The sequence below is a fragment of the Cucumis melo genome, chromosome 9 (genome assembly GCF_025177605.1).
Source record: "Cucumis melo cultivar AY chromosome 9, USDA_Cmelo_AY_1.0, whole genome shotgun sequence".
NCBI classification, from domain to species: Eukaryota; Viridiplantae; Streptophyta; class Magnoliopsida; order Cucurbitales; family Cucurbitaceae; genus Cucumis; species Cucumis melo.
The window spans coordinates 14820793-14847338 of record NC_066865.1 but is presented as its reverse complement, the minus strand read 5'-3'; the positions used below and the strand labels follow the sequence as shown (position 1 = coordinate 14847338).

The window sequence follows — 26546 nt, the reverse complement described above, 5'->3', positions numbered from 1 at the left end:
GAAGCAAGAAGGAGACAATTTATTATATCAAGAGGAAGAAAGTTTAGTTTAATCCTCAATTCATGTAAAAGATGTACCTTTTCATTTAAAGAGTATATTTTTGTAAAAATGTAATCAATGAAAAGATCATGAAATTCAAAGGATATGGAATTGAAAAGCAAGATTATTAAGGGGAGAAGAAAATTGATTATGCTCATAGAATTTGAATAAGAACATTTCATGCTCAACTTGGCAACTGTCATCAAAGATAAAAATGAATTCTTCAAGCATATGTAAAAATTAAAACATGTATGCTTATCTTAACCTTGCATAAACTCGAGTTTACTCAGCTTGTTTGTGGAAAAACCAAAAATCTTAAAATAATTCTTGCTTAAACTATCATTTGCTTCAACAAATGTCATTTCAACTGCTTTTAAGAACTCATTAATCACGTGCTAACATGTGGATTCCATTAAGAAATCTAAGCTCGAAACTCAGACTCAAAAGCTAAACATTAAAATCATATATCATTTATAAACTCGTAGTCAAGTACGTTAAACATTTAGTTATAAGAAACAGTAAAAAAAAATCATTTTCAAAACTTGTTTTTGTCACTCACAGTCTTAGACTAGTTCCCCGGTGTGTAAACCCGACCTATTACCTCTTGGCCTGTCAAACAACCAAAATCGAGTATTAAAAACCTAAATATTATGATCTTAAAATGTTATGCTTGACATGGCTCACTAAAGATGATGATTAAGAAGTCTAACTTTAAGAAATAAAACCATATTCCACACATTTCTCAAAATTTTCTAGATTCGCAGCACGAAATTCAAATGATCACAACTCTTTCAATAATTAACCAAAATGAGTGTTCTTTATGTAAAAACCTTCATTTTGAGGTCCTCTATAACATACCTCAAGACATGTAAATCTGATTCCCTGTGTATAATCTCAGACATCCCTTGAAATAGAACCACTGCCAAAATCGCATACACCACGACCCCTTTAAATTGTCCCTACAATTTAAATTATTTTCAGTCGTTTTTGGTTCACGATTTTGTCATGCAAGTTGTAGTAAATTGATAAGCTTTCCAACCATACAAAATAGAGATCCTAACTCCACTGGGACACCCTGAAATACTAAGCAAACAGAGATCTTATTTCGCGTGAAAAAACCTACCCTGCCTTCTCTATCAAAATTCACCCAATGAACATTAGAATTTACTCAAGATTTCTTCATAATATTTGTTCAAAAATGGATTAGCTTTTAGTAAATTTAAACTTTCACCTCTTAATTCTTTTTGTATAGCTCAAACCGATCAGAACACCAAAAGTGGTTTGTGTTTAGCATACTTCTGCCATAGTTGTCATTTTTTCAAGATTCTCTTCTTCCTCTTCAGCCTCAAATTCACAAAACCTTCCTTCTTCTTCCTTGCTCAACTGCTGGTGCATGTGTTTTACTTTCCCTTGAGAGGAGACGGTAGAAATGGAAAAAGAAATGATGAAGATGGAAAAATGAATAATTAAAAAGAAAAACTTCTCTTTTATTTCCTTCTTTCTCTCACTTTCTCTTCCTTTAATTCTTTTCTTTATTTTTTTTTTAATTTCCCTCTTTCTTAACTTAAGCAATCTTTCTTCTTTCCTTCCTTTCCTTTCCTTTCTTTCAATAGCTAAAATCCAAAATAAAATAGTAAAGACTTGAGTTTACAGATATAATTTGAAATGGAATTGAAGTTCTCTATTTAAAAGGATATAGAAAGGGGCATTTGCAAAAATAGTACGAAAATGTATAATAATAGGGTCCATGTTACTACATTTTCTAAATTACAAAAGTAATAAATTTAAAAGCGAATAATCCTCTAATAACTGTATGATATCATTAATTACTTGTTATATTCTCAATATGCAAAAAAGATGTGTTATGGACTATTTTTTAAAACTTTTTTGTCTGATGCAATTTCACATATAAAAAACTATTATATTTGGATTAGTGTTTTTTTTCTCTCTTTTCTTACATTGAACCTAACCACAATTGATCACGAATCACAATTCATCTCATAAATTTTCACTTAAACTCACATTGAATCACAATCATCTCTCCCTTAATCTTTCACTCTTAAACTCACATTCACGACTTCACTCCACCAGCCAATGCTCCATCTCTCCCATAATCTTTCACTCTTAAGCTCACATTCACAACTTCACTTCACCCGCTAACACTTCATTTGTGACTCTCACCTCACGCCTCACCTCCGACCAGTGGTCACACCACTTTCAGTCTCTCAAAGCTGGTTGTCTCCACTCCCAACATCTCTCACTCTTACTATTACCACCACACCACTCTCACTCTCTCATATCCACATCACTCAAGAATTTTAAAAATATATATAAAAAAAACATAAGTTACCAAACCACGGTTCAATAACACAAGCTACAAACCAAGATATGAACACACCCCTGTATAATAGGGTAGATTATTAGTTTAGTCTCTTTTTTTCACATTTTTTAAAAATATTTAATGACATTTTACTTTATATAAGGAAAATTAGCACTTACATTAACGTTAACACTATTAGGCCAACCAATAAAACAAAAATAAAATTTATAGCTATGTGATTTTATATATCAATACTTCATTTGCCTAACATGTGTGCAACCATAACATATTGCTTACGCTTATTGATATCTCTTATCAATTGGCAAACAACATGGCCAATTAAGCAAGAATTCAAATCTCACGTACTAGTTCAAGGAGTCACTATAATTTTGATCCAGGGAATTTGAGACTTCTGTATTGAAAACAAACGAAGGTAGGTAAGTGTCGACAATATATACATCGATAATTATGGAGAGAAAATGTAGTCTATGAAACCATTGCTTAATCAAGTAATTTATAAGTACACTAAAGTCTTAAAAAACTATGAGAAATCTACGGTCTTACAAGAAAACTATATGCACAAGGATCTTGTAGTAAATGTGACGCTGAAGATAACACAAAGACGATCTTCTTTAGAGCGAGAAACATATCATAATCCTTGCAGTCTAGAAGGTTAAATTCGAGTTGTGGACCATCAAACAAAGGAGTTCAGTATTACTGGATCTCTCTACTTGAAAGTGTCGAAGAAACTTACGGTGTCGTTTAGAGCCTGGATAAAGTAGTCCACATCCTCTTTAGTCTTGTAGAAGTAAAGGCTAGTTTGAGCACTTGAGCTGACATTGAGAGCCCGATGGAGGGGCTGCACACAGTGATGTCCTGATTTGATGGCTACACCATGATGCATTAAAATATTTTAAGAATCCAATCTATAGAAAGCAGGTGATTCACTCTAGTTATAAATTCAGTAATGATATTAGCCCAAGTCCTTAAGACTGAAAAGGATTAATGAAAGGAATTAAATTAAATTCTACTTTAGTTCTAAACTTTCAAACATTATTTGATTTTGGTTCTTTGGCTCTTGAGGATTTTGTTCAAGGATTGGAATCTTACATCAAAAGTATTTCATAGGCACCAAATTCCGGGACATACTTGTTGATCGAGAAATGTTGCAATGTCCGTTGGATGAATGTCTCCAATATTGAAAGAACACAGTGCAGCATGTTGAACATTTGTTGTGGGAGCTGGGTCATATATCTGAATGTTAGGGACCGTACGAAGATTTTCATATAGATAATTCGTCAATTCTTCTTGTTAGCGGACAACACCTCCTCGTCATTAGACTAAAGTCTCAAAACCAGTAAATATATTTATCATCTCATTCTGAATTTTCAGTGTTCCAAGTAACCTAGTTGATAGAAAAATAATACCTAAATTCCTTGATTAAAGAAAAAATTCTATTACTAACTTACTATGAAGGTATTTAGTGATACCCTGATTTAGTTGTTTCACACATTCTTAACTTTTTCACCGCCCAAATATTCTCAAACAAAGGGTTATTATATACCAAATTTCAGTCAACTCACTTCATAACTATGATTTTTTTGCATTCCGTTCCCAGATAAATAATCAACAGCATCTCTCAAACCAATTGCCTCTCCAATTGCCAGCGCCCAACTTCAAATCTAACGAAGGGGAAATGAGTAATTAGTAGAATTAAGGACAAAATTGTCCACCAAAAAGACTTTTTAATGCAAATATCAAAAGGCATCTAAACAGGAAGAGGTTACATAGAAGAGATAAAATGATACGTAAAAGGGCATTAATTAATGAATAGTTCGAATAAAATAGACATCACAAAATTTTAGCACCATTCAAGAAGTCATCTATTTAGATCTCATAATGACTCCAAAAAGATGATTTATCAATGTCAATTACTCTGAGAACAAATGAACAAACAAATAATACTAAATAAACAGCAGTCATTTAACTCTCTTGTGATTCTTGAGCCCTATATATTGAACGTTATAATTTTTCCACATCATTTAAAATAAATACATTAAGAAAAATTTCATTTTAAAGTAAAAAAAAAACGACAAAATTGCATCCATGTAGTCCACTAACCTGGAAGGAGGTTGTGCAAATGTGGAATTGTCAAGAAATACATTTGAGATCATCTCTCCACCACTTAGAGCCATGTAGGACCAAATATGAAAATTAGATACTGACTTCCTAAAAACGAACTGATGCAGTTTTATTTTCATAACTTATCTTCTCGAAGGATATACCTAAGAATGAAGGCATTGTAGACAGTAGAAAAATCTTTCCTTACAAGAATCCGATGCCTGTAGGCCCACACATTTGAAGCATGTTTATTTCTTAACTTCATATGCACAAATGTAAGGCTTGCCATTTAATTAATAAGAAAACAACCTAACCTTGTAAGAAGAAGCAACAAGAAAGTTAGCATCAAGTGCCTAGACGTCCACAACCATATGTGGAACACTCTGGCACCCATCTACAAGCACTTTTGCCCCAAAACGATGTGCCAAGCCAACTACTTCTTCAATTGGAAGAATAGAAGTTGCAGAAAAAAAATCAAATCATACCGAATTACACTGCATGCATAGAGTTATTATTAGAAAGATATCAAGAGTAACATGACACAGATCAAGAGAAGGAAAAATGTACGACAGTTCTTTCCATTCTTCATTCATTGGACTTTATTGTTTTTATTCAACTGCACACCTTTCCACTAGAAGTGTGATAACTGAAGTAATATGATAACACTTCAATTTGAAATATTCACCTATTACTTGTTTTATTTTAATAATGTTTACAAATTGAATGGCAAAAAAAGGAAATAGATTATAAAAATGCTAAATATCAAATAGAAGGGTGTACCTAGTACATTTGAGACATGATGGGTAACCACAAGCTTTGTTTTTGTTGAAAACATTTCCTTTAAGTCTAGTGAGTTTGGGACATCATGTTCACCTAAACTTACAAACTTCAGAACAGCATCAGTCCTTTCAGTTACAAGTTGCCAAGGAACAATGGCACTATGATGTTCAACAACCGTAAGTATCATCTGCACTGAAAGAAAGGATTGTTACAATTGAAACTTAAAGCTAAAGCAGTATGTGGCTAGAAACATTTAAAAAGATAATGGATGCAACTTCATGATGTAGGAATGTAAAACACTTTCATTAACTTAAATCTGACATCGGAATCTTTACAAAGAGAACCCTAAAGCCTACACCTTAGACAATCAACAAGAATGCTAACAAGTACAAAATGTAAACCCATTGAAATTTATAGATTAGAAATGAGAGAGACAACTAATAGTCCTAACGGTTTGATAAAACTTTATTAGTAGTCCCTATGATTTCATAAAGATTTCATAAAAATTTCATAAGTAGCCCCAATCATAGGACTAAATTCCAACTTTCTTCCAACTAGAGGAATTAAATTTGCAATGTAACCCCACGTGGAGAATACCATGTCTCACAGAGACAATGCTTATACATGCATTAAATAGTACATATATAGAAGAAAATCACTTGCACTAAACTATTAAGATCGATGCAGTAGCCTAACACGCTATGTACCTCATCTTCCGATTTCAGATTCGCTAGGCCCCAAGAATAAGCCACTAGATTGATAGCTTCAGTTGCATTCTTAGTAAAAACGATCTCTTTAGCATCTCCAGCATTGATAAAGGACGCAACTTTCTTCCTTGCCCGATCATACTCATCAGTTGCTTTCGCACTACATTTTCAAACGGTTTCAAATGAAATAGACATTTTTTTCATTCAGGTTTCATACCAAAGTCTAAGTAATCTACCTCAAAGAGTGTATGCCAAGATACACATTTGAGTTTTAAGCCTCATAATAATTCTAAAAAGCATTCAACACAGAAATTGGTTTATGAGAAGTGGTAGGTTTATGAGAAGTGGTAGCGTTGTCTAAGTAGACAAGCTTGGAGCCTTTAACTTCCTATAGATAGTAATACAACCATTAACACCAACACATGAAGTGCCAATAACAATGAAACAGACAAAAAATAGATTAACATAAAAATCGACCAAATTAGCAGAGAACAAAAAGTGAAACAACTACCTGATGGAGGATGAGAAAATCAGGGCGAGTTGTGTGGCCAAGCGAAAGAGAGTTGAGATACAAGCTGTCGGTTTCCTTAGCAGTGGAAGCAGAAGCAGAAACTGAGAAGGGAGAGGAAAATCTAGGATTACGGAAGCAGAGAAGAGGAGAAGAGAAAGCACGAAGGGTGGAAGAGAAACAAGAAATTCAATGATTAGGGTTCATGAATTGGAATTGAAATAGGGAACGGAAGGATGGGAGCTTCAGAACCATCCCTTCTATCATCCTCTGTGGTTCCCAAAACTTGATGACGGTACTAATCATTCCATTTCATAGTACTTCCTATAAATACAATTTTTTTACTATGTTTTAAATATCACCGTTGGATCACATCGATTGCTCTAATCTATAACATATAGACTGATATTTTATTTTTATGTTAAATTATTTTTAAAAGTTTTGTAATTTAAATAATTTTCCTTCTTTACGTGCAAATGTTTTTTCATGTTCTTTTTTTATATAGTTTGAAGACAGCGCCCATAAGTTGAATTATGGTTGTGATTATTTACTTCTAAATTTTAACTTTTAGAATGTAATGTAAATTCCAAAGGGAGGGGAGGGCTGGAATTGGGATGGAAGAAAGATTTTTTTTTTTTTTTTTTTTTTATTATTAATTTTGTTACATTTATTTGTATGCATTTCACTAAATTATATAGTCATAGCTTATCGGGTAGCATATTCTTCTGACATCATCATTAACCTTACATTTACCAAAATAAACTTAATCTTTTTGCCCTCTTATATTAGTTGTTGCTATAGGTTCATCTTAGAGGTCATGGACTCGTCGAAAAGAAATCTAAGAAGTCGTTAGACCATTAAATGTGTATGTTGTTCACGCACAACATAAGTTGGTTGGCTCAATTGATATTTTCATCACTTAATGGAGAGGAGGATAGTGAGAGCATCTTAGGATCTTCGTAATTTCACATATGATGAAGCAGAAGGTTTAAAAAAAAAAAAAAACTTCAATTTTAAAAAGTACAACATATTTCACTCATCTTCTAAATTTTTGAATGAACTATGATATATGATATTTAAGTAAATGGGTAAGCAGATTAAGGGAATTATTTTCATTTTCAAAATGCCTATATACAATCAAACTTATTGTAATTTGAAACAATGACTCACAATAACACAACTTGATCTAATTTTTTTTTTCTCTTTTCAGGAAAAGTCCCTCATCAAAATGAATAAAAGCGAAAGTCATAGTGTTGAAAGAGAGAAGAACATTAACTGCATGAAACAACCAAAAGGGTTTCATCGTTAAAAAGATCCAATAAAAGAGAGCTCCATATCTTGAAAAGTTCCTAAATTCTTGACTTGACAAATACTCCAACGAAAAGCTTCAAGAAGCTTTTACCTTTGGAAAAATAGAAGTCATGAAGAAGATTAGAGGAGATCAATGCACAAGTCAAAAGTATCGCAAATGAAATCCTTATAATCATATAACAAAAATACAGGCATGTGATTGGAAATTATGCTTGCAAAGAGCAACAACTGCTCTGTGGAAATACATTACATGTCAAATCATAAATCTCTAAGTATGTTTCAATAGAGGAATGGGAAAGATCATATCTATCATGCAATAAAAATTCAAAAGTGTGCAAATCTCAAACAAATATGGCATCTAGTGTTTAATATACAAGCAATATATTAACTACAAGTTTCCTAACATGACATTTCAAAAATGGAGCTGTCAAGTAAATTTTATTTAGTGGTAGCAAAGTAATAGCAAAATTCACACATTTAACATTTGAATTTAATATGGTTTGAATCATATATATTTTGATGACAAAAGCTAATAATCAAACGTGTAACTGTAAGCACTGTACTTCAAGGGAAATTAGTAAACATTTGTGTGAAATTCAATAAATTGTTCATGGGAAATAAAAGGCTACCATAACTTTTAAAATTTGAAATGTACAAACCACTCGAAGAGAAGGCATAGTTCTATCAAATACCAAATTTGGCTTATAAGAACAGCTTATTTCGTTCCTTTGAACTTTACTTTTAGATTGATTGTTAATATTGAAACCTCAAGAATCACAAACATTTTCTCGAGGTAGTTCGTCGGGCCATGGGGGTTCTGCAAAATTTCATTCCTACCTCTACTTGTTCAAATGCATCAAAGGATAAAGGAAATGACTATATGCAAAAACACAAACCTCTAGTTAAAAGTCGAAGCTTCAAAAAAGTGTTCAAAGAGGTGAAGACTATGATGTGATTTCTGCCAGGTAACAAGTAAAAAAAGAAACTGCATCCTGCAAGTGACTTGAGCGGAGATCCTCTCGCATTGGGGCGGAAAATAGAGTGTCAAAGTAACCCAATTGAGCATCACGAGTAGAACCCTCCTAAATAGATTATAGAGGTAATCTACTTATCTCCTCGACCATCTTGGAGTAAACAACTTTGTACAGATTAATAGATTACTCAATACTAATTCCTTGATGTTACGATGCTATAAAAATAACTAATGTAACAAAAAAAAAAAACGCACACACGAAGTAAAAAGGAAAAGTCTTGTCTAATTGCAGTTCATAAACACAGATATATGATACACACACAATATAAACAAACTTCTTAAATCTTTGTATTATATATACTGGTATATAAAGCTTGAAATACCTCTGAATTTCACATGAACATTTCCTAGTGAAAATGTGAACTTTCACCAAAAAATAAATACATTCAAATTTATAATTAACTTTTCTATTTTACTTTACTCCAGAAAGTATGTAAATACCACAAGGAAATGCTTAGTAATCCCTATATGTCTATCTCTCATCTAATTGGATAAAAACTCGATTCACTATTCTCCCAACCTATGAAGCATATACACTTCATTTTAGGTTGGGTGTTCATGTAAAAAATGAACAAGCTCTTTTCGTGTTTATTCTTAATTTTAGACATGTGGAGACGTTTTATATATATATCCGTGAGTGTTTAGGTTAGCTTACATGCACCTCAACTAATCTCACGAGACGACCCACTTGACCCCACAACATTTGCGCGTCAAGGAAACTTACATGCAACTCACCCCAATTAATTCGTAGGTAGGTGATCACCATAGATTGAACCAATGACCTCTTAGTTGGTTATTGAGACTATGTCTTTTATTTTACCACTAGGTCAACCTATGATGGCTGCATGTGGAAACATGTTTGAGACACTTCTTGAACTCATCTTGGAAGTTTTTTTTGGAGAGAAAATGGTCCAAAGCTATTATATTGGACAAAAATTTAAAGTTCAAATCAATTATATGTTAAAAGAATATAATAAATAAATAACGAAAGGAAAGCCTTTTTTAACAAAGATGAAAAAACATAATCATAAAAAACTGAAGTTAGAAATCTAATTGTTTCATCTCTTATAATTGTTAATTAACTTGACTTTTTATACTTCTACAGTGGGGTGCATGAAGTATTTTATGTTATATATATCGTAAAATAATGATAAAAAAGAGGAATCACCAACATGTGTGTCCTAAATTTTTTGAAATTGACGCGTCATCGTGTCATGTCATATCCGTATCCACGTTGTGTTCGTGTCCACACTTCTAGCTGCTATTTTAAGTTTATACAAATAATGTGTATATATATGATACTTTTAAATGCATAATTCTAAATATTAAAGAATCCAAATCAGACTTGTATTTGCATTTGGTCTAATAACGTTTGTGCAAGGTTGTAGGACTTTTCGAGTAGTTAAAGTATAGATATGGGCTTGAAGGATAGGAGTTTGGTGGAATCAATACAACCAAATAAAAAATTAAAAGATTGAGCATTTTATTCTAAATAAGTCAGGAATACAATCGAATCAAATAAAAGATTTGAAATTTCTTAGTCTAGGATTCTACATACCTTGCCTCAATTGGTAATCTGTCACCCCAAACTACCAATGATTCATTAAGACGACCAAGAAATTCTCCACAAGCAACATTTCTGCTCTCAAGTGAATCCTACAGTATAATTACACCTTAATCAGGAATTATAATAAAAAAAGAAAGATGTATGAGGTCTTGGAGCAAATTCCAATGACCCAAAATTTTGGATCAAAAACTCATCAATAGAGTCAGAAGACTAGAAAATAAAAGCTTAAGTGCGCATACCTGAAGGGATGAAAACCCTTTACAGCGGAAAATATACAGAAACTCAATTTTAATTAGAACCTTAAAAATACCAATACATTGGCAAAAAAATATTGGTTAAACATGCTTTAAAAAATTACAGAGAAGAAAACTTACGCTCGTTGACGACTCTGAATCTGCCAATCACCAAATTTTGGGGCACCACCACTTGAAAACCTTCCTATTCTCTGATTGAGATGGTTTGTGGGAACCAAAATTGGAATAAGGGAATGGAGAGAATTTTTTTTAGAGAGAATGGATAGACTTCTTCGCAGAACTCTCTCCCGTTCAAAAAAAATTTTGTTACGCAAAAAATTCCCTCTTCTTCAGTCGGAAGAAGAGGGAAGTTAGAGAGAATAATTGGGAACGTGGGAAAACCACCCACGTTCCTTATTAATTTAATAAATTAATATTAAATTAATATAAATTAAATTAATTAATTAATTAATTATATTAATTAAATAAATAATTAAATAATTAAATCATATTTAAATGAATATCTCTCACATAACCTATAGTTTTAATTTCATTAATTTAATTAAATCAAATTTAATTAAATCAAATTAAACAAAACTATTAATTAATTCTCCAATTAATTAATTTCTAAATTAAATATCTTATATTTAATTTAATCCATAATTTGAATCATATTCAAATATAAATTTCTCTCATAACTTATAGTTTTAATATGTATCATATACACATTAAATTTTAACTTATAGTTTTAATATGAATCTAATTCACATTAAACTGATATTTGAACTTATTCAAATATTTTATTCTCTCATAATTTAATTTTGAATCATATCCAAAATTAAATTTATATAATAAAGTCTAATTAAAATATAAACTTTATATTATAATGTATCAATATACATTATATTAATTCCCAAAGTAAATTTGAACATTTCAAATTACAACCAATATAAATAAATCTCATTACTCTTTATGAGCTAGGAAGGGGACCTAATGGACCTACAGATCAGAAGCTACAACGATATGAGATTAATTGGCTAAACTCATTAACCACATTAATCAATATTCGTTAACTGTGTGTACACTCCACTAAAGACTCACAGCTGAACTCTTCTCACTGTTGATATATTTCTGTGTCCACGGATATAGACCAATACCAGTAAGTTAGTCCTTCACAAGTGTTCGTAACTCCAGCTGGGTCAAATTACCGTTTTACCCCTGGGTTACCTCTAGTCCTTAAATACCAGTGCTCCTCTAATGAACAACCTGTTTATGGTCCAACCATTAAACAGAAACCCCTCTCGTGCCATTGAGAGGGTAGGGCCCTTTGTTCAAGTCTCGGAGACACCATTTAAGGGAACACTTATCTACTTACCCTAAATGTGGGAAGGAGTGAATTCCATCTTGTGTGATTATGTTCCCAGCTCTCCACTCGGTATTGTCCCCAAAATGATAAGAATATTGAGTCGGCAATCTGGCCACTCTCACTCGTATAAATCAAAGGACAATCCCTCGCAAACAGGAGTTCATAATACACTCAGGATTAAGACTAAGTTACCTAGGTCATCCTAATGAAATAGCAATCCAACTAGTTAACGGAGTTACATCTAGTGATTACTATTTCGTGGTCCAGTCTTATGCAAACTCATTGCATAGGATACCCTCACTCGCATGTCACATACATGAACGCATTTGATCAATGTGTCTGTATCAAATACAAAGTGAGCCGTATCCATAGTGTTAACAGGATAAGGTACCCAACCTTAACCCTATACTATAGACTCTTTAAGCTGATCTTGAACATTAATCCATGTATGTCTCTACATACTGTTCAAGACTCATCAAACAACTTAGGATGTTAGTTTATTGGATTTGGGTTATTAAGACAAAACTAATAAAATAATCAATAACACTTATTGAAATTAAATAATAAAATACTTTATTAATGACGGTCAATTGATTATATTTACTATCTACGAGTTTTAGGACATAAAACCCAACAATACCAGCTCACTCCCTTTATTGTTTTCCTACAAAGAACTCCTCAAAGAGTAGAATGATATATAAATTCCAGCATCAAATTTCCAATTTTCTATTTCAGACTTGTGCATCTCCATTGAAGTAGCAAACTTCCATATATCTAAGTGCTCAGCTGCATCATTGGAAACAATAATCAACAAATTTTAACATCAACCACTTTTCCCATCATTTGCAAAAAGGACCTGGTATCACGTGACTTATAGATGAAATTTAAATATAACATAAAAAATTAGAAACTACAATTTGTTCTGAACCAACAAACCTGAATTTTACATTCATGTCACATTAAATAGATACAACAATGGCATATCTGAAACCATCGTACGCTTTTCAAATGTAAAAATCCAAGATATGTAATGAAAGCCCTTCAAGTCACTAAAAAATCAATATGAACAATTACCTGAAAGAAATAATTTATGAGCAATTGAAGTTGTAAAAATAGTATGAACTTTGTGCCAATTTCTACTTTCAAATAAATGTTCGAGGGCCTCTGGTAGATTCCCAAGGTAACTGAAAAAAACTTCCTGAAAAAGCAATATCAATGATTAATTTAGATTGTAAACGAACATTTAAGACGATAATCTAATTTCCAAGATTATATATTAAACAATTTCAGCCAATTATTTTTCTTATTCTTCAGCAATAACGTTAACTTCATAATAGATAGCAGAACACAAGCACATATATAGACATTAAAGATGGCAAGCCCCTCTAAAACTAAGGCCAAGACATTGAGGACAACAAACCTTTAGTATCCCAAGAATAACTAAAAGTCACTATATTTGGGTCATTTGGAGCAGCCTGAAATTGTTATATAACTTTTTTTTTTATATATCTGCAAATACCTGGGCAGCTTATTGTCACGTGGTTAGATCTGATGCTAACCTAACGTGCGACACTTGGCTAAATAATATGCCCACGTTAGCCAAGTAAGTCTTTCTAGGAGCTTAGTACACCAAGCACTAAGCATGAATGTGTAGTGGAAGTACTTGATATGCTTGGTAGGCAAGAAAGAGTTTGGACAAAAGAAGGAGCTAGGCTTAGCACTTCCTTGGAATCATTCCTTTTATTCCAAGAATGCTCAAATACAAATGGGTTACAATCGGTTATCCTTTGCTAGGGTATTCCCATTTGCAAAGGATGAGGCAAGGTTGCCTTGGTTGGCTAGGACATGCCAAGTACCAAGGTTGACTACAAATGAGCCCTCTTACTCCTATTTATAACCTCTACAACCGACCTGGGGGTTTAAAAGGTTGGTTGAGGACCTATCTAGAACATCCAAGGTGGTTTGACCTCTTACAATAGACTCTAGAACATTATGGACCTACCATGACACTTCCGATCGTCATCGCATCCTTTTGGATTGTCATGGAAGCTTTTGGACATGTCTAGAGGGTGCTAGGATGGACGCGCCCCGACATATACCATCTGGGCCTTTCGCACGCATTCCAGCCCCATCTTGGAAATTCGTAGGGCTTCTGGAGTCTTCCCAAGCCTTCCCGTTCGACATCGAAAGTTCTAGAGTTGTCTAGGACCGTCTAGGCCTTGGACGCACGTGCCTATCGCGTTTGTGGGCTGCGCGCATGATGCTACGCGTAGTGTGGTTGCGTGGTGCCACAATCGTAGCCTTTCAAATATGATTGTGCGGTACTTGTTCTACAAAGGTGTTCTTGTTTGTTCTGCATTACTTGAAAACAACTTATATAAGTTAAGACCACCATGAGCAAATTTTGTCTTAAATACTGAAATGTTTAGAACAGTTGAAACTCAGAATAAAAGAGAAAATGTTTCTTCTAATGCCTTTTTATGGCACTTAAGACTTGGTCACATAAATCTTAATAGGATTGGGACATTAGTAAAAAGTGGACTTCTAAGTCAGTTAGAAGATAACTCTTTGCCTCATTGTGATTCTTGTCTTGAAGGAACAAAAGATCTTTTACTAGAAAAGGTCTCAGAGCCAAAATACCTTTAGAGCTCGTACATTCGAACCTCTATGGACCAATTAATGTCAAAGCTCGGAGAGGGTATAAATATTTCATTAGTTTTATTGATGATTATTTAAGGTATGGTCATGTTTACTTAATTCAAAACAAGTCTGATTCTTTTGAAAAGTTCAAAGAATATAACGCTGAAGTTGAAAATGAATCAGGTAAAACAATAAAGACACTTCGATCAGATCGAGGTGGAGAGTATATGGACTTGCGATTCCAAAATTATTTGATAGAACATGGAATCCAGTCGCAACTTTCTGCACCTAGTATGCCTCAGCAGAACGGTGTATCAGAAAGAAGAAACCGAACTTTGTTAGACATGGTTCGCTCTATGATGACTTTGCTCAGTTGCCAAATTCCTTTTAGGGATATGCTTTAGAAACAACTATCTATATTTTAAACAACGTTTCCTATAAAAGTGTTTCTAAAACACCATATGAGTTATGGAAAGTGCGTAAAGGAAGTTTACGTCACTTTAGAATTTGAGGATGTTCAGCACATGTGTTGTTGTAAAACCTTAAAAAGTTGGAATGCCGTTCAAAATTGTGCCTATTCGTAGGTTATCCAAAAGAATCTAAAGGTGGTTTGTTTTATGATCCTCAAGAAAATAAAGTATTTTTATCGATAAATGCCACGTTCTTAGAGGAAGACCACATAAGAAATCATCAAACTTGTAGTAAACTAGTATTAGAAGAAGTTTCCAAGAGTGCTACAGATAGACCTAGTTTATCCACTAAAGTAGTTGATAAAACTAGGAATTTCGGTCAAACACATCCTTCTCAAGAGTTGAGAGAGCCTCGACATAGTGGGAGTGTTGTATGACAGCCTGATCGTTATTTGGGTTTAAGTGAAGCACAAGTTGTCATACCTGATGATGGGATAGAGGATCCGTTGACCTATAAACAGGCAATGAATGATGTGGACTGTGACTGATGGATCAAAGCTATGGACCTCGAAATAGAATCTATGTATTCCAATTCTATCTGAACTCTAGTAGATCAACCAAATAATGTAAAACCTATTGGTCGTAAATAGATCTATAAGAGAAAACGAGACCAAGCTGGTAAAGTACAGACTTTCAAAGCTCGACTAGTGGCAAAGGGTTATACCCAAAGAGAAGGAGTGGACTATGAAAAAACTTTCTCTCTTGTTGCCATGCTGAAGTCGATTAGAATACTCTTATCCATCGCCACTTTTTATGATTATGAAATTTGGCAAATGAATGTCAAGACAACTTTTTTGAATAGAAATCTTGAGGAGAGTATCCATTTGGTCCAACCAGAGGGGTTTATATGAAAGGGTCAAGAACAAAAGGTTTGTAAGCTTCAAAAATCCATTTATGGATTAAAACAAGCATTTAGATCCTGGAATATAAGATTTGATACTGTGATCAAATCTTATCGTTTTGAACAAAATGTTGATGAACCTTATGTTTATAAAAGGGTCATCAATTCCACTGTAGCATTCTTAGTTTTATATGTAGATGACATCCTACTCATTGGAAATGATATATGTCATCTTACTGATATTAAGATATGGCTATCTATGCAATTCCAAATGAAAGATTTAGGAAATGCTCAATATGTTCTTGGTATCCAAATAGTTCGGAACCGTAAGAACAGAACACTAGCCATATCTCAAACGTCTTATATAGACAAAATGTTGTCAAGATATAAGATGCAAAATTCCAAAAACGGTCTGTTGCCGTACAGATATAGAATTCATTTATCAAAAGAACAATGTTCAAAGACACCTCAAGAAGTTGAGGATATGAGTAATATTCCCTATGCTTCTACTGTTGGGAGCCTGATGTATGCAATGTTATGTACTAGACCTGACATTTGCTACTCAATAGGGATAGTCAGTAGATATCAGTCCAATCCTGGATGTGGTCATTGGACAACCGTTAAGAATATTCTAAAAATCTTAGAAGAACAAAAGACTACATGCTCGTGTATGGCTCTAAGGATCTGATCCTTACTAGATACATTGATTCTGATTTCCAAACTGATAAAAATGCTAGAAAGTCTACATCGGGATCAATTTTCTCTCTAAATTGAGAAGCAGTAGTATGGAGAAGCGTAAAAAAATTTGTATTGCCGACTCCACAATGGAAGCTGAATATGTAGCTGCTTGCGAAGCAACGAAAGAAGTAATATGGCTTAGAAAGTTCTTGAAAGATTTGGAAGTTGTTCCAAATATGCATCTGCCAATCAACTTATACTGTGATAACAATGGTGCAGTTGCAAATTCACGAGAACCTAGAAATCATAAACGGGGAAAGCATATAGAATGCAAGTACCATCTAATCAGGGAAATTGTACATCATGGAGATGTTGTAGTAGCATAGATTTCCTCAGAGCAAAACATGGTTTATCCATTTACAAAAGCCCTCACGACTAAAGTGTTTGAGGGTGACCTATATGGTTTAGGTCTACAATGTTTGTAAACTAGGACAAGTGGGAGACTTATTGGGCATGTCCCCTAGTTTAATATATATGTTTATTGTACTCATATATATTCTTCTCTCATTGTTGAAATTCTAACTTTATTTATCCCACTAGGAGTTTTAGTCCAAGTAGGAGTTTTTTGGAATTTATGTCCTGAAACTCGTAATTTGTTATCATATTTTCAATAAGCTTGTTATTGAATGCTATAATTCTAAAACCAAGAAATAAAAGGTCTCGAGGCTATTTTAGTAAGTTTGTCAATATAGTTGAATTTTATGTAGAGATATAAACATGTATTAAGTTCGAGTTAATAGCCCAAATAGTCTATAGTGTATGAATAAAGTTGGGCGGCTTATTTTAGAAAAACACTATAGATGCGACCCTCTCCGTAGTTAGTACAAACGATGTAATTCTGAATTGTTCATGTAGAGACATGAGAGTGGGGGCATCTTATGTAAATGGTTTGCATAAGATTGGAACCACGAAATAGTCACTTTTTAGTTATAACCCTGTTGACTATATAAACTGACTATTTCAATTATGATGACCTAGATAACTTGACCTTAATCCTGAGCTAACTATGAACTTCTGTTCAATCGGTAGTATCCTTAGATCTACATAGGTGAGGGCAGCTCAACATCGCTGGCCCAATAAACCTCATATTTCAGGGATAAGACCGAGTGGATGGCTAGGGACATAGGGTGCAAGACGAAATTCGCTCTTACCCACTTTAGGGTAAGTGGATAGGTTGTTCCCTTAAGGATTGAATCCAAGCCAACCCAATCCGGGTTTTTTCTAAACGCCAACGATAGACAATAACTCCCCCCCCGAACACAGCTTGAACATGGGGCCACACCTTCTCATTGACTCGAGAAGGATTCTAGTTTATAGGTTGGACCTTAAACCAATTGTTCAATAGTGGATTAGTGGGTCTTAAGGAACAAGATGTAATATTGGGGGTAAAACAGTATTTTGGCCCAGGCAAGATTACAAACAACCTTTGAAGGGTCAACTTACTTATCATGGTTATATCAGATGGACAGAAATATATCTATAGTGAGGGGAATGCAACTATGAGATTTTAGTGGGATGACTCGTCAGTTAATGAATGTTGATTAGCTCGGTCTAAAACCAATTAATCTCAGATTGTTAGAGTCCATGATCTATAGGTCCATTAGGATCCCTTGCTAGCACATAAGGAATCAACTTAGAACAACATGTTGGAATAATTCGAATTGTTCGAATTAAGTAAAGTGAGAGACCGACAAATATATTTGATATAAGTCGGTGGTTTAAAACTCTGAGCTTTATATTTAAATATGATTTAAATATTAGAAAATTAAATACAGATTCATGCTCGGAAGGTCGAAATTAGTCAAGATGGACAAAATGGTAAAAGGTCAAAAAGTTGACTTTTGACTAGTAAAATCAAAGTTTGACTTTGACTTAATTGGCCAAATGACCAAATTTTCCTTAGACCAATGTTGTATAAATTCCACTAAGTGTTAGTGGGATAGGTGGCAGCATGTGATGAAATAACTTAGTCACTAATTCCATTAATATATCCATGGATAATTAGGTGTTGAGATTTCATGAATTAATTACATGCAATCTTGCATGTAATTATTCTATTTAAGCTTCTAATTACATAATTAGAATGACTTTTACCATTTTCCTGGAAAAATTCTCAACATTATACCTTCCTCAATCTCTCTATCCTTCATCGAATGGGTTCCACAATCTGATTCTAAGTCCTGAGCATAGCAGGTCAACACTAGTGGTGGTCCTGTCCTCGTGATCTTGAAGAGAGAAGAAGATTTGGAACTACAAAGGTAAGTTCATCGTTTACCTTTATTGCTATGTTTAAATTAGTTTAAAGCATATTAACTTCTAAATTAGTTTAGATGCATATAGTAGAATTTGATCCTGTCTTCCGTTGTGCATGAGTTCTGTTTTTTCAACACTCCTCTAACAATATCCATTGACTCTACTAAACTCTTAGACGTGATAAACTTGGTAATCTAATATATAAACTATTATACATGCAACAAAACATAGCGAAACCTAGACTAATCATATACATACATGAAGTGTAGCCCGAAAATAACTGGTTTCAGAAGTAAACCTAATGGAGACACCTTAACCAAAATATAACCAACAAAGGTTTACACAACCGCAACTCCTAGAGCTTACACAAACTGTAAATTAACTATATCATACAAAGACATATACAACATAACACAACAAACTTTATGTACAACTCTAACTACGTACTAGCAACCAATATTGGAGCTTCAACAGACCAAGGCAAGCTATCAGGCATCGGGAACTCGATCTCTACCTGGAAAGTGGGTAAAATTTTTTGGAAGGGTAAGCTATAAAGCTCAGTAAGTGACTCAGTTTAAAACTATAAATTTAAAGATAAGAGCACGTGAAAAGATTACACATATAAATTTGTTTATACAAGTCGTAATATAAATATATAATAGTAAGAATAACTTTCTCAAATACTCACCATGTATATCATTGAAATCTAGCAAGACATATCAAGAATATCAAAACATTTTAACTAACATGACAAATATACGTTGTGTAGGGCACGCCAAGTACAACCAACGTTTACAAGCTCTACGATGTACTGGGGCTCGCCCAGCACTCCCATCATCTTTGTCGTAGTGGGGCTCGCCTAGCACTCACGACATGTTACGAAGTACACTTAACGTCAATAACAAAATCTAACCTGTGTGCACACGATACCATATAGCCTCGAGCTCAACATCTCAGTCATGTAGTTAACAGAAACATCAGAAATCATACGAAAACATTAAAACGTGTCTGCTATCTTTATCTTTTGTAAAGCTCAAGCTTACTCAAATTGTTCGTGGAAAACTGAAAATCTAAAAATAATACTTGCTTAAAATGATTTGGTTTTAGCTACTTTTCAGAAATTCGATAATAACGTCCTCATATATAAATTTCATGATAAAACTTTTTGCTTGAACTTATGCTCCAAATCGTTCATAGAAATCATATACTATCTATAGAAATGTAACCATAGATAACAGTTTTGAAACCGTTCATAGAAATCATGTACTATTCATAGAAATGTAGTCATAAATAATAGTTTAGAAATCTGTTTGAAATCTGTTTTGTCACTCATTGTCTTGAGCTAGATCCTTGGTCTGTAAGCTCGATTTAATTCTTCTCGACCTATCAACAACCAAACCTAGTATTAGAACCATAAATATTCTGGTTTTCTAAAGATAGATTTAACAAGTCGCACTAAAGATGACTCTCACGAAAAAAGCTTAAGAAATAAAATGCTATTTGAACAACTCTCTGCATTTTCTAGATTTCTAACTTAAAATTCAAATGACCATAACTCCCTCATTACTTAACTAAAATGAGTGTTCTTTATGTCAAAATCTTCATTTTGATGTCCTCTACAAGATACCTAAAGATATGTAACCCAAATTCCCAGTTGAAAAATTCAGAAACACCACGAAATAAAACCACCCTAAAATTGCGCACTCTAAAGACCTTTAACTGGTCCCTGTAATTTAACACATTTTCAGTCATCATTGGCTCTCAACATCTTCATAAAAGTTATAGGAAATTGAATAAGCTTTCCAAACATATAAAATCAAAAGTTTTTAACTCAACGTACACACACCAGAAAACATAAAACACCAGAGGATATCTGATTTCACGTGGAAAACACTTGCTCTGCCTTCTCTGTCAAATATCACCTAATGAACAACAAAATTGACTAAAACATCCTTCATGAAAATTATTCAAAAATGAACTAGCTTTCAATAAATTCAAACCTCACCTCTTATTTCTTCTTGAGAAGATCAAACCGAATAAAAAACCAGAAGTTTGCAAAGTGGGTTAAAATCTGCCATGATTGAACTTCCTTTGAGTTTTTCCCCTTCTTCCTCAATCTTAGAACTAAGAAATCTTCTTCTTCTTCCTCTAGTTCTCTCTAATTCTTATCTCAAAAGAAAGCTCTGAAATTTGGATGAAAATGGTGAGGAGTTGCTTGGCGGTGGAGGGAAAGAGAAGAAGAAAAGACAAAAAAAAAAAAAATGGAATCCCCTTTTCTCTTTTCCTCTTTCTTCCCTTTTTATCCTTTCTTTTCTATTTTTTTAATAAAACATTTAATTATAAAAAAATATTGTATATTTAATTTCCATTTTCTTTTACTCATTTTATATTTAAAAAACAAATCCAAAGAGAATATCAGCTTTACACCTTTAGGCTCTGATACCACTCTGTCACGTGCTTAGAATCTGAAACTAACCCACGTGCAGCACTTGGCTAAATAATATGCCTGTGTTAGCCAAGTAAGCCTTTCTAGCAAGTTATTGCACCAAGACTAACGATGAATGTGCAGCGAAAGTATTTGAGATGCTCGATGGGCAAGAGAGAGTTTAGGTGGATGAGGGAGCTAGGCTTAGCACTTCCTTGGAATCATTCCTTGTATTCCTAGAATGCTCAAATACAAATGGGTTACAATGGGTTATCCTTTGCCAGGGTATTGTCATTGAGTCTTTCTGAGCTTTTTTGTTCGTCATCGAAAGTTCTAAAAGCATCGAGAACCATCTGGGCTTTGGGCGAACATGGACGTGCGTGAAGGGTGCCGCACGCGCTTATTGCATGTGTAGGTCGCATGCATGGTGCTGCGTACAACGTGGCAGTGGGCGCGCGCCGTCCGTCAAGGGCGCACGCCGTAGTGCCACGCACGACGTGCGTCTATGGCCTAGGTGAGCGTGGGTGACCTTAAGTGGGCGTGCATGCCTATCCGCTTCAATGTAGGGTTAGCCGTATGGCCATGCACATGTGTCAGTGCTCATGGGCTGTACTGGGCGCTAGTGCTAGGGGCTAATGGTCGTACCAAAGGGTATCTGGGCGTGCCATGAGGGTATATGGGGGGTGTGTACCTAGCTATCGTGGACATTCGACGTGGTATGCATGTGGGGCCTATGAGCTATCCTCTAGAGGCACACGCCAGTGTCATGGGCGTGTGGTGTGGCCACACGCGGGATGTCTTGGGGCCATATTGGGGCTCCTCTATGCCCATTCTAAAGAAGCCGTGGGTACATAGTGGCGAAAATTTGGGGGTGATTCTAGTGTCTTTCATGGGACGTGATAGTAGGCTTGGTTTGAGCACTCTAATTTCTTCAAAGTAACAACATCAGCACGACCATAGTAGGCCACTATCATACCATCGAAAGTTGATAGGACAAAAATTTGAATGATGCGTCATTGACATGATGGACCTGTGATCCGTCGAGTTATCATGAATCATTAGAGCGTAGTGTCATGTGGTTAGATTTGAAGTTAACTCAACGTGCGACACTTGGCTAAATAATACGCCTGTATAGTCAAGTAAGCTTTTTAAGAAGTTAGTGCACCGAGCACGATGAGCAAAATATAGCAACACAAGTAAGTTAGTGCAAAAGAGCACTTAGAGTCCGTGAAAGGTTGGGCAAGTGAGTGTATAAGGGTTTGGGAACGAGAGCTTTGAGGTAAATGCCTTGCTTTACTTGAGTTGCCAAGGATGATTACAAATGAGGCCTATTACAAGTGTTTATAGACCTCTACAACCGACCTAGGGCCTTAGTAAGTCAGCCGTGGGACACTCTAGAAGTTACAAGTACATTTACCCCTAAACAATTGGCTCTAGGACAATCCATACTTTCCATGACGCTTCTGATCGCATTGAAGTTCTCTGGACCGTCATAGAAGCTTCTAGACGTGTCTGGAGGTTGCTAGGCTGAACACACACCGACATGTGCCATTCGGGCCTCTCGTGCACATTACAACCCCATCTCAAGCGTTTGCGGGCCATCTGGAGTCTTCCCAAGCCTTCCCGTCTGTCATCGAATGTTCTAGAAGCATTTGGGCCCTTCTCGACTCTTCTCGACCATGGGTGCGCGTGTCACAATCGTAACCCTTCAAACATGATTGTGCGGCACTTGTTCTACTCGTTCAACAAGTCAGCCGTTTAAAATTCGAAATCTGTGGACGTGATATGATGTAGCCTCCCTTCACGTTCTTGCAAAAATTATTTTATAAAATATGAGAGAAAGAAAATCATTGAAAACATCATAAATGAAAGCATTGAAGACTGTTAATTGCAAAGAAAAACTAATTTTGCAAAGAGTATGACAAGGCTTGGTTGGGGACTCAACTACTATGCCTCCCCTTTAGTACATTTTAGCATTTTTGGCCTTGGTAGGTTTGCATATGAAAATGCCGAAATTTCACACTCTAGCTCGATGACACAAAAATGAAAGCAATAGACTAAACAATAAAGAAAACATAAAGATAAGATAAATTTGGGGTATTTTGACATGCGGCTATAGGCAAACTGTTGGGTTTTATGTCCTAAAACTCGTAGATAGTAAATATAATTAATTGACCGTCATTAATAAAATGTTTTATTATTATAATTTCAATAAGTGTTATTGATTATATTATTAGTTTTTTCTTAATAACCTAAATCCAATAAACTAACATCCTAAGCTGTTTGATGTGTCTTGAACAGTATGTAGAGACATATGGGGATCAATGTTCAAGATCAGCTTAAAGGGTCTATAGTATAATGTTAAGGTTGGGTACCTTATCCTGTTAACACTATGGATACGGCTCACTTTGTATTTAATACAAACACATTGATCCAATGCGTTCATGTATGCGACATGCGAGTGAGGGTATCTTATGCAATGAGTTTGAATAAGACTGGACCACGAAATAGTAATCACTAGATGTAACTCCGTTAACTAGTTGGATTTCTATTTCATTAGGATGACCTAGGGATGAATTAAATTAGTTAATGAATCCTTGACCGAACAACGATAGTTAAGAACTATAGGAATAAGAGTTATTCTGGTATTAGTAATTAGTTGAGATTGTCTCAATTTAGAAGAGGAGTAATTGATCACCCTTCGGTGATTGTTGCTCTAAACTTCTGAAGTATCGTTGCAAAAACTAAATCATTAATTTTATTAGGGTTCTTTGATTGTTTGTTTTTGCTGAATTGATTGGATTGTTTTATGTAATGGGTTAAGACAAAGATAACTAATACGGTCAATTGTTTGCCATTTCAGCATGTCTTCCTCAATTATTGCATTGCTTAAAAAAGAACAATTAACCGGTGAAAATTATGCGACGTGGAAATCGAAACTGAATATGATTCTAGTTACCGCTGATTTACGTTTCGTCTTAATGGAGGAATGTCCTCCTTTCCCCACTAAATATGCATCCCAAAGTGTTAGGGATGCATATGACCGCTGGACAAAGGCCAATGACAAGGCTCGCCTCCACATCTTGGCTAGTATGTCTGACATACTGAGCAAGAAACATGAGATCATGGTCATTGCACGTCAGATCATGGACTCTCTTAGAGAGATATTTGGGCAATCGTCCATTCAGATCAAACAAGAGGCAAATGTTGCCCATTCTAGGAGGTTTGCACCTTCATCTTCTGGATCTGAGAAAATTCAGAAGAGGAAAGAAGGGAAGGGGAAAGGTCCTACTATTGCTGTTGAGGGCAAAGGGAAGGCTAAGGTAGTCATCAAGGGGAAATGTTTCCACTGCTATGTTGATGAGCATTGGAAAAAAAATTTCCCTAAGTACCTTGTTAAGAAGAAAGAAAAGGAAGGTAAATATGATTTACTTGTTTTGGAAACATGTTTAGTGGAAAATGACCAAAATGCCTGGATACTTGATTCAGGGGCCACTAACCATGTTTCTTCTTCTTTACAAGAAACTAGTTCCTTCAAGCAGCTTGAGGAAAGTGAGATGACACTTAAGGTTGGAATGGAAGATGTCATTTCAGCTCGTGCAGTGGGAGATGCTAAGTTGTTTTTCGGAAATAAATTCATGTTTTTGGAAAACTTGTACATAGTTCCTAAAATTAAAAGGAACTTAGTTTTCGTTTCTTGTCTTATTGAACATATGTACTCAATTAATTTTTCTATGAATGAAGCGTTCATTTCTAAGAATGGTATACATATTTGTTCGGCTAAGCTTGAAAACAACTGTATGTATTAAGACCTAATGAAGCAAAAGCAGTTTTAAATCATGAGATGTTTAGAACTGCTAATACTCAAAATAAAAGGCAAAGAATTTCTCCAAATAACAATACCTATCTTTGGCATTTAAGATTAGGTCACATAAATCTCGATTGGATCAGGAGATTGGTAAAGAATGGACTTCTAAACAAGTTAGAAGATGATTCATTACCTCCATGTGAATCTTGTCTTGAAGGAAAAATGACAAAGAGACCTTTTACTGGAAAAGGTTATAGAGCCAAAGAGCCTTTAGAACTTATACATTCAGACCTCTGTGGTCCGATAAATGTAAAAGCTAGAGGGGGTTTTGAATACTTCATCTCTTTTATAGATGATTATTGTAGGTATGGTTATTTATACTTAATGGAGCATAAGTTTGAAGCTCTTGAAAAGTTCAAGGAGTATAAGACTGAAGTTGAAAATCTATTAAGTAAAAAGATTAAAATACTTCGATTTGATCGAGGTAGAGAGTACATGGATTTGAGATTCCAAGACTATATGATAGAACATGGAATTCAATCTCAACTCTCAGCACCTGGTACACCTCAACAAAATGGTGTATCAGAAAGGAGAAATAGAACTTTGTTAGACATGGTTTGTTCAATGATGAGTTATGCTCAATTGTCTAGCTCGTTTTGGGGGTATGCAGTAGAGGCTGCAGTTCATATCTTGAACAATGTTCTCTCGAAGAGTGTTTCTGAAACACCTTTCGAGTTATGGAGAGGACGTAAACCTAGTTTAAGTCATTTCAGAATTTGGGGTTGTCCAGCATACGTGTTAGTGACAAATCCCAAGAAGTTGGAACTTCGTTCAAGGTTATGCCAATTTGTTGGTTACCCTAAAGAGACGAGAGGTGGTCTATTCTTCGATCCACAAGAAAATAGAGTGCTTGTATCGACAAATGCTACTTTTTTGGAAGAAGACCACATGATAGATCATAAACCACGAAACAAATTAGTATTAAATGAAGCTACTGATGAATCAACAAGGGTTGTTGATGAAGTTGGTCCCTCATCAAGAGTTGATGAAACCACCACATCAGGTCAATCTCATCCTTCTCAATCGTTGAGAATGCCTCGACGTAGTGGGAGGGTTGTATCACAACCTAACCGTTATTTGGGTTTTACTGAAACTCAGGTTGTCATACCAGATGATGGTGTTGAGGATCCATTGTCTTATAAACAGGCAATGAATGATGTAGATAAGGACCAATGGGTCAAAGCCATGAACCTTAAAATGGAGTCTATGTACTTCAATTCAGTGTGGAGCTTGTAGATCTACCTGAAGGGGTAAAACCTATAGGGTGTAAATGGATCTATAAGAGAAAGAGAGATTCAGTTGGGAAGGTATAGACCTTCAAAGCTA

General features: G+C 34.7%; 1 protein-coding gene across 1 annotated transcript; it reads right to left on the bottom strand.

Moving 5' to 3' along the window:
- Positions 1-2825: 2825 nt before the first annotated feature.
- LOC107990317 (uncharacterized) lies at positions 2826-14169 on the bottom strand. Its single transcript, XM_051089553.1, has 9 exons — positions 14085-14169; positions 10626-10642; positions 10378-10475; positions 6479-6679; positions 5968-6127; positions 5261-5447; positions 3943-4041; positions 3470-3600; positions 2826-3247 (listed from the first exon to the last, which is right to left on the bottom strand). Exons 1-7 carry the CDS (start codon positions 14167-14169, stop codon positions 3986-3988), a joined length of 804 nt encoding a protein of 267 aa, XP_050945510.1. The 3' UTR covers positions 2826-3247; positions 3470-3600; positions 3943-3985.
- Positions 14170-26546: the final 12377 nt, after the last annotated feature.

What these genes read in the sequence shown, in the direction of transcription:
- LOC107990317 (XM_051089553.1), bottom strand. Translation starts at nt 14,169, where the DNA reads ATGTCGAACGGGAAGGCTTGGGAAGACTCCAGAAGCCCTACGAATTTC. An exon ending in ATCTGAAATCGGAAGATGAG is followed by an intron (nt 5,448 to 5,967) that starts GTACATAGCGTG and finishes CTTTCAGTGCAG; the next exon opens with ATGATACTTACGGTTGTTGA. An exon ending in TCATGTCTCAAATGTACTAG is followed by an intron (nt 4,042 to 5,260) that starts GTACACCCTTCT and finishes CCCCTTCGTTAG; the next exon opens with ATTTGAAGTTGGGCGCTGGC.